Source organism: Gavialis gangeticus, unplaced genomic scaffold, assembly GCF_001723915.1.
Source record: "Gavialis gangeticus isolate Ggan-Ray unplaced genomic scaffold, GavGan_comp1, whole genome shotgun sequence".
In the NCBI taxonomy this organism is placed as follows: domain Eukaryota; kingdom Metazoa; phylum Chordata; order Crocodylia; family Gavialidae; genus Gavialis; species Gavialis gangeticus.
This window is the reverse complement of record NW_017728996.1, coordinates 28,008,065-28,017,507: the sequence shown is the minus strand read 5'-3', so window position 1 is coordinate 28,017,507 and position 9,443 is coordinate 28,008,065. Positions and strand designations below refer to the sequence as shown.

The 9,443-nt window shown below is 38.5% G+C and overlaps 1 protein-coding gene across 2 annotated transcripts in view; it reads left to right on the top strand.

Annotated features, from left to right (window-relative positions):
* AP4E1 (adaptor related protein complex 4 epsilon 1 subunit) overlaps positions 1-7,571 on the top strand; it is a 32,936-nt gene extending 25,365 nt beyond the window's left edge. For both annotated transcript variants that reach the window (XM_019504206.1, XM_019504207.1), the window contains 6 exons: positions 177-312; positions 1,013-1,271; positions 2,046-2,621; positions 4,326-4,510; positions 6,134-6,291; positions 7,214-7,571. In XM_019504206.1, coding sequence (XP_019359751.1) covers positions 177-312; positions 1,013-1,271; positions 2,046-2,621; positions 4,326-4,510; positions 6,134-6,291; positions 7,214-7,374 — 1,475 coding nt within the window. In that variant the 3' untranslated portion in view covers positions 7,375-7,571. The remainder of the gene's footprint in view (positions 1-176; positions 313-1,012; positions 1,272-2,045; positions 2,622-4,325; positions 4,511-6,133; positions 6,292-7,213) is intronic.
* Positions 7,572-9,443: the final 1,872 nt, after the last annotated feature.

Genomic DNA, 9,443 nt, shown 5'->3' with positions numbered 1-9,443 from the left:
TTGTATGTCTAAAAAACATAGTTCAGCAACTGGTTTTAATAATGATGGGATCCTCAATGTTAAAAGTGAGAAATGACAGTTTTTACATAGTGTAACTTCCCTTTTCTCATATAACTTTGATTTTGCTGTATATTTTCTGATCCATTTTGATGAATACAATTCTGGCTTTCTTGTAGCTTTGAATTTTGAACCTTATGGACTGTCACTTTCTTCAAGCATGTCGTCTTCTGGCTTCACTGGCAGGCAGTCTCCCACTGGTCTCTCTCTTGGTTCTGACATGTCTGGTAATAGCACTGAAATGGGACAAAAAGAGTGAGTTACTTTATCTTAGCAAATCAAATGAAGAAAAATGTGGTTAAGTCCTATGTTCTTGTCACTGTTACAACTTTTTACTACATAATAATAGGGGAATAATCTTAAATACTTGAGCATGAAAACAGTTGACTGTTACCCTCAGTTGGCTGTGTGTGCAAGAGTTGGAGCTCTCTCAATAACTGGCTCCATATTTATTTAATTACAAAGGAGACTGGAATCCTAGCATTTCTCTGGGTATATCTTTCTCTTGGTGATGCTACTTAAATGACTTATTCTTTAAAAAGCAAAGAAACAAAAAAAACCCACAAATACCAAAAAATATTTGAACACCCAGAACTTCATGCAGAATGGGGGAAAGGAGTAAAGTTGCTATGTTCACTAACTAATGATGTGCCAGTTAAACCCAGATAGAGGGAGGGCAAATAGGACATATTACCTACTAGAATCTCCTGTTCTGGTTTCATAACATTGGCTCAGAGTGCATTTGCTGAGCGCTGTGCTTCCCCCAGGTAGCTATTCACAAATAATTTCTATGCAGGAAATGAGAAATAGTCTAGGTGTTTTCGTGTTGCTGTTACGCATGTTATAAAGCAAAGTGTAGCCCACGTGTTCATAGTTCTTACTCTTAAGAATGGTAGTGCTTTTCTCAATACCACTTTCACAGGTTTGTTCTTGCTTTCATTATGTATGTTTTTAGGACGAGTAGTCTGAAACTTGATGGTGTGAAGAAATTATGGGGAAAAGATGGCTACCTCCCCAAAAAAGATAGCAAAACAGGAAAAGAAGATAAACTGGAGGCTGTACCTCCAGGCTGCACATTAGGGGGAAACATGGTTGATCATCCTTCGTCAGAAGCTGATCAAGAAGTTGTCAGCCCCTCAGAGGAGGAAAAAGAGAAGCAGCAGCTAGCATCAACATTGTTTGTTGGGCTAGCGTCAAACAATGCTGTCAGTCTGGTATGTGATTTTTCCATAAGCTATGAGTTATAATATTTATAAAATAGCTGTCATTAAGGTTAAGGATATTTATTTGTAATGATATTCGAATCAATATGTTGTTAACATTTAAGGTGCGACTTGCATTGGAGGAGAAGACATTCAAATTGTCTGGTAAGATCTGGTTATTTAGGCTACTGCAAAGGAAAGAAGAAATCCCTAAAACAGATAGTTTAACCAACCTCTAAGGGTCCTACGAATACTGCCACTGCCCTGTGCTTTGCCCTCAGTTCTGTTCTGCCAGGCTTTACCAGATGTTAGTTGTCTTTGCCCTATCTACTAGAAATTGCGAACTTCACATTCCTGGCAGTAAGGGTTAAGACTGACATGTCCTTTTGCAGGTAAGTGGTAAAATGGCTGACTTATTTTTTAATACTGACCCTAAGTCAGCACTTCTTGTTTAATCCTTGTATTTTATCCCTGCTGTTTTGTAAAACCTTTGGCTATGCATTTGTTGCACAATGGCCATGAAGATCTTCTAATTTGGGTTTTATTGATATCAGACTGAATTCTGCCTTATGAACCATCTCTGATATCTTATAAGTAACTTAAAGGTAGCTTATGTACTCTCCAATAAAAACATTTTATATACATTTTTGTATTTAAAGATTACCTCTCTTGGGGTATTTGATTTGTATTCTTGAGTCTCAAGATCATAGTCTGTTCTGTTGACTAAGCTACCTGGCCAATCACCAAGAGGAAAATAAACCAAAACATCTTTTGTTTCTTTTGCAGATGGGTAAAGCAGACACCACCACTCAAAAATTCAAAAGAAAATCAAAAATAAGTGAAACCCAAAATAGTGAAGAAGCCCCAACTATCCAACATGATGCTACCTTATCTTCTAGTCCTTTGCCTGAAGCACAATCAAACAACAATGAAAACATTCAGAGTACTGAACATGTAAGATTAAGGAAAAGCTCACTGAGTTCTTCAGAAGTTTTGGAAGCTAGCATCTCATTTAAGAGACCTCAGTCCCTAACAGAAGCTGGACTGGATGCAAAACTTCCAGATTGTAGACTGTCACCATCATGTTTGTTTGCTGATAATAATATTGAAGTTTTTCAGCCTACCCAAGTCATTTCATCTGTAGCTGCCAGTAAAGCCTCCTTGATTCCTTCCTTATCAGAAGAATTAGCCAGCAACCCTCATTCAGAAGCAGTAGAGCTTTGTAGCAGTGACACCCTTGCTGTGAACTTGTGTAAAGTTTGGACAGATGACTGTTTACTGCTTGTCTTGTTTGTTGCCAACAGAAGCTCCTCAGCACTTAAGAATGTGAATCTAGTATTTGAAAATTCAGAACATTTTAAGGTAAGAAAATTGTAACTAGTGTAGTAGAAGAGATGCATGGTTTTACTCTGCTTTTCACTTATACTGACATATACTGAGTTCTTTCTGTCAGATAATTTGGACAAAACAAGTTTTACTTCAAGGAATAACTGCAAAGCAGGTATAGTCAGCATGTATCAGAGGTATTTTTTTTCTGCAGTGTCAACCACGTATGGGGTTATTTATTGGCTGGTATAAGATGGGACTGAAAATCTTAATTAAACCTTCCCATGTGTTGCATATTTTTAAAGGGTATCTTTTGGTTGTGGGTACACATCAGTGATTGGCCTTTCTATCAGTATTTCAAACATTTGATTACTTCACTTATGCGTGAAATGTGGATAGATGACCTAAGAACAGTGCATGGCCGTATCAAGTCCTGGATACTCTGTGCTGACTTATTTACATAAATTATCTCCTCTTCAAAATCAGGGCTGATGTTAGAAGAAGCTTCATCATGGAACTGTTAATTGTTCTGGAATCTTCCTCCTGCTTGTTTTTGGTTTATATCAAGCCCAACACTTGGCCAGTAACATAACACATCTGATTGGTCCGGACTTGTTCTGAAGTTATGATGAGTCAATATTTCACTGATTGGCACTGATAGGCTGGGGGTGGCAGCCTGTGACTGGACTGGATCTGGCCTGTGGAGCCATTTGATCTGGCTTGCAGACATGGGGCTTCAGAAGCATTTGTCATCGGGGCATATTGGCAGTCACTTTCCCCTGCCACCATAGGAACCAAGTGCCAGTGGCGGCTAGGTCCTAGCACCTGCCTACCCACCCACTTGTGACTGGAACTGGGTTGGTCTGGTCCTTAGCCGTAGAAAGGTGCAGACCACTAGTATAGGCAGTTCCATCAGAGAAACTGAGGGCTGAATAATCATGGAAACAACAGTATCCTTATTACTCGTGGAGGTTTCCGTTCCCTGATTTAGCATGCATCAGGGCAGTGGGGGAATCTTGCACTGTTACAATCTGCAGTGAGTATGCTGAAGTTAACTCAAAGACTACAGTGTCTCAGGCAGTCAGGTCAATACCTTCTCAAAAATTAAATTAACTTAAAAATGCTGTTGGTTAAAGGAGCCAGTTGCATTTCTATTTTAACTCTGACAAGGCTTTACTAAAGCTTAATAAGAAAGCTTAAAACTGAGAGTTGGGTGCTCTGTCACTAGCCAAATCCAAGAAGAGTAAACATTTGTTTATAATTTCCAGCGAAATCTTAACCAATAGTATGAAAAATATTTGGTGCACCGATGTGCAACAGTACCAGGCAATGAAGGAAATCATTGAGAGAGCCTATCTTGTAAAGTGCTTTGTTTATATGGTCACCTGTGCCTTTACTCTCTGTTAAGGGAACTAGATGTTTTATAATAAAATGCTAGTAGAGAAAACAAGTATTTTGTGGGGTTGTCTTATGGTTACATGGAAATATTGTTTTGTTAGCAAAATGTATTTCTGCAGAATTTAAAGGAATTTTGGGAGCGTATTTGGGTGGAATTGTCTTTTGTGCTCCTAAGCTAATGCCTGATGTAGGGATCCTCAGTGCCATGAAAGTTGATGTGGTCATCTAGGTGCAAGATAAGAATCAGTTCTGGTGTTTCAGGTATTGTTTTCCCTTTCTAGCAGATGAATATTTAGTAAGATGAATATTTTCCATAACTCTAAATTTTGCTTTTATTTGTAGATTGTTGAAGGCCTTAGCTACCATTTTCCTGTAATAAAAGCTCAAAGTCTGGAAAGCTGCCAGAAGTCTGTGCAATTGGAAAAAAATTGTATGCAGGAGATTCTCGTGGGCTCTCTTAATTACCATTTAGAGATGGAGACTGGCCTTGAATTTTCAGTGACTTTGTCACTGACAGATTTTATCAGGTAAATAAGATGTATTTTTGGAATGTCGTTGTGTTTTCAAGTAACGGTTGGCTCAGTGATGGACTCTGAAATACTGGCTTCTACCTTCAGATGGTTGATTTTTTTTCATTTAATTCAGATAGCTAATGAACACTAACTTGTCACTGGTCAGCATCCTAATGTGTGGATCCCAGTGATCAAGAATGCCACTGTCTCCTGACAGCTTGGCCCCACCACCATAAGTGGTTCTTTTATTGGGAGTCTCAGTGGAAAGTACAAGGATTGACTAGAGACTAAGCTGTCAGTCATCTCTAGCAGTTATCTGTTGAAATTAAGATGTTGGCCTTTACCACAGGGACAGTGTAAAAAAGTTTGTACAACAGTGTATTCTTTCTGGGACTTCAGGACTTCAGTCTTCAGAACAATTAGATAGCTTCAGTGAGCACTAAAACTTTTTAGTGTGTTAAAAATTATACACACAAATGTTTCCCTAGGTTTCTGTATTATTATCCCTTTTGCTTTTTAAATGTGTACTTGACACAGTGAGAAGGTTTTAGTCCTATCGTTAGCAAAGTGAGTAGAATTTTAAATTCCTGCTATTCTTTTACAAGGGTGGCAAAGATTAGTTATTTAGGCATAAATCATACTTTTCCTATTACCCTTTTTTCATCATCTCCTTGAACTCCAGCTTTTTATACTAAACAGAGAAAAACATACTTGTCTTAAAAGTCTTACTGTAAAAGATTGACCCTGTGTTATTCTATACTGACACTTGCATTTAGTCTTTCTTCCATGCATCATGGAAAGTATGGAATTCTAGGGCTAAATAAGGCTAGAGATGTAGCCTCAAGCATTTTGGATAGTAAAGGAATGTTAGTATTTTTGAAAGCAGAAGATGATTTGCATATTTTAAGGATGTGCCCTAATGTTTGTCTTTTTAAAAGAGTTTAACTGCTGGATTATTCCAAATACTGAGTTGCAAGTAAATTGTGAAGTAGAGTTAAGTACAAATCCCGTAAGATCACTGAATGCTTTTCCATTTTGGAATGTTCTCTTGACAAATGCAGCATGCATTTTCAGTGTAGTTAATGGAACTGTAGAGACAAAGGGTGATAAAGGCATGCTGCTTCAGTATAAGATAAATTATACATGCTTAAAATTGAATGAGCTTATTTTAAATACAGCAGTCCAAATGGTGTGAAAGAGGTAACAACTTTTACAGTAAAAGAGCTCATCCTACATACTTGTCAACTGACAAAGCTTTTAAGTTAGCAGTAGCAGAAATTCCCCCCTCCTTTTTTTTTCTTTAAAGCAATCAATTTAGGTTCTACTTTTGTAATGGCAAATACTGGGTTTTTCATTGTAAAATGACTTTCTAGAGGCTTATAACCTGACAGTTTCAGCTTTTTGAGATGGTCAGCATTAATTTTTTTTTATTTATTTATAGAGCTGTAAAAAAGCAATTCATGTTCTTTATATTGTGGCTGGGAGGTTTGTATTAAGACAGAGCTGTATTCTGATCTTGTTTGCTTTATTGTTTTAATGCTCTTTGGATATAGTAGCTTCTGGGCAATCAAAAGCATGCACAATAATATAGAAGTTTGTTTGTTATTTTACTCAGTTTTGTATTAAAATTGGTTTCAGGCCAATGAAAATTACCACTGAGGACTTTGGGAAATTATGGCTGTCCTTTTCTAATGATGTGAAACAAAATGTAAAAATGTCACCTTCTCAGGGATCACTGTCAATAGCTCTGAATACCCTGCAGCAGAAACTAAAGCTCCATGTTGTTGATATTGTAGGTGAGTGTCCATAGTTTTGTATGACATGTAAGATGTGCCAGGCAAATAGTGTCTGCTCCCAAAATGTTTATAATCTCAATTCTGGAACACGTGTGAGTGCAGGTAACTTTGTACAAATTCATTTAATGCAGTGATATAAATGGATGTGTCCAGATGAATGCACATATGCAGTATGTGGCACTACATGTGTTCATTGTGCTGCTAATTTGCAGGGTGGGGGGTAGTGCTTGACACCGGGAGATCCTGGTGTAAAAAAAAAAAGCGGGGGGGCAGGGCAGTGCATGTAGCACCACCATGTGCTGCCTGAAACTGGAGCCTGGCCAGCTGGAGCCACTCTGGCTTCCGGCCAGGTTCTCTGCTGCGGGAGGCCCCCAGACTCCCAGGTGAGGCTGCTGGGGCCAGTTTGATTGCTGGCCCCAGCTTCCTCTACCGCACCTGGGGCAATGCGCCAGAGCATGCATGCACAGGCATACCCTGGGGGCAAGTAGCAGCAGCACATATTGTGCCACTGCTGTTTTTCCTCAGGGAAATATGCACCTTCCTGCTCATGGGGACACACCTAATGGGTGTATTCAGCGATGAAGTTGAGGTTGATTTGTACATGTGTGAGTGGGTACAGTATAATGAAGCAAATTATACAGCATCGGATGTTCTCATTGCACCTTTACTGAGTCATCCAACAGATGCATGTTTTGAGAAGTGAAAAGGAATTGGGAGACAAGCTTAAAGGATTTTGTGAAGTGAGGGATGAAATTAAGAGTGAATGAGAGGTGAAAGGTCTAGTTAGGAAGGATGTTTGTGCAGGAAGGAAGCAAAATGTTATATTTGAAAGAGCTATATATTATGAAGCATATTTAACATGAACTGCAGTGATTTATCTCACTTGTAACTCATTTGTTGTTGTCTGTGTTGTCATTTGAAGGTAATGAGGGACTAGTGGCCTGCCAGCTGCTTCCATCTGTGCCCTGCCTGCTGCATTGTCGTACTCATGCAGGGATGTTGGCCTTGTGGCTCAGATCACCTTGTTCTGCTCTTCCAGATAGTTTGCTCTATCAGTGTCAAAAGGTGATAGAGGAATCCTAACTGCCACAGTGCCTGCTTTTGTAATGGAGAAAGCAAACAAAATGAATTTTTTTACATAGAAAGCAAATGTAAAAGGTTTACATGGTTATGCAAATAATTACCAAAGTGAAATTAGGATACAGGCAGTCCTCAACTTACAACATTTCGCACTTAGAACGTTTATAAATTGACACCGTGTCAACTTTATGACATCAGTTTCAGCTTACAACACTTGATCCAATGCAACGCCATGCCAGTGAACAAATTGACTGTGTCGCTCATCTCCCTGGAGAACATCTGTCCAAACCTCCTTGGACACTTTCTTTAAGAAAGCAGACAAGACTCCAGAAAAACCTGCAGCCAAGACTCCTGAGAAGACTCTAGCCAAGAGCCCTTCAAAAAGTCCAGCAAAATCACCTCAAAGAAGTCCTTCCAAATCAATATGATTGCTATTTACACTATAAATACATTAATGTAGCTATATTACTCATCTATAATTGATTGAGGACAAAATTCTGAGGTATTTTTAGTGAAAATAGTGTATTGGGCCTTGGTTCAGGAACCAGTTCCCCATTTATAACATTGTTTCTTCTGAGAAAATTGGTTCCAAGTTGCAACGTTTCGACCTAGGACACAGTTTTCAGGAACCACTTGTGTCGTAAGTCCGAGGACTGCCTGTACTGCTCCTCAAAAGCAGCTTGAAGTTGGTTTGGTTTTTTTTTTTTTGACAGGCATCTGCTATGTGGATTGGTAGGAAGATCTAAAGTATGCCTGCAGAAACGTGCTCAGGATTGTACAATCACTGAAAAGTGTTCTGTAAAGTATTGCTAACTGTTCAGGTAAATGTGTCTTTCTCAGTTTATTGCAAATGTCTGAAAGTATTTATTTTCTACTATGTACATTTTATATGCAGCAACAGTTTGTTTATAATAGCAGCTACTTAGTTCTTAAGTATATGGGAGGAAAAACATATTGCCACTATAAAGTCAGCTTTATACTGTGCAAAAATACCAATGTTTGTCTTTATCATTACCCAATACTTCATTGAAGAGCCTCTTTTAAAGCTGTTTTTAACACTATTTGAAACAAGACCCTTTCTTGCTGTTGCTCATGGTGCATTTTCTTTCTGTACAGGATATACATGTGTGTGTTGACGTATGGTTTTGGTAGTCAAAAGCACTGCTTTTGTTCTTTCAGTCATTTGCCGAGTACGTGTTAAGTAATGACATCCAATTAGTTTGGAGGGGGGAGAGGGAGGGAAATAGGGCAAGGGTAGAGGTAGGTAAAACTGTTGTACAGTTGAGATCATCCAGGTCACCCGTAGGATGTCTGCAGCTCTGTTGCTTGTGTTTACCCCTCTTATCCTCCTTTGCAAGAGGCCTGTAATAGCAGCTGAATTACTGTGCATACCCCAAAGACACTTTGCAAATGGACAGTAGAGAAAACTGTTAAAGCTGAATTTATAATAGTCATGATAATCTTGGATGTATTCTTAGCCCTGTGGTTCTGGATTATGTATTTAATTTTGGTTTATATATTTGTCCCTGAAAGAATTTTAGGGAAGAATTTTGAATATTTTGATTTTTTTTCTTTATAATCTGTTTTATCTGTTTATTGAACTGTGTGAACTGTTGGCTTGCGCAGGCTTTGGACATGACTTGTGTTGCTATATATCTTTCTAAACCTTAATGGATCCAATCAGCCCAGCATGTATGCTGATGATGCGTCTGTCTGGATTGTTTCTCTCATAGTCATTTGTCATGACCAGTGCACAGACTGCATCCTGGCCTTGAGACTCCTAAACCGTTCATTTATTTAGACAGTAATAAAGTACAAGCCCTTTCTTTATTTTAGTTATTTACAGCTACCCACATTTTGCACAAACAGCTCTATGGGCATGGCATGAAAAGCAAATGGAACTGTGCACTTACTCTGTTTTTTTACATTGAGAGCAAAAGCCTTTTACAAGGTATTTCAGTTGTCATCTCTCTCACTTAGCAAATATCAGGAAATAAGTATTCTGTTTTTGCTATTGTTTTGCCTTGTTTTGTTAAGTGTTCACACTTACGAATGTAATTTCAGTACGCTGA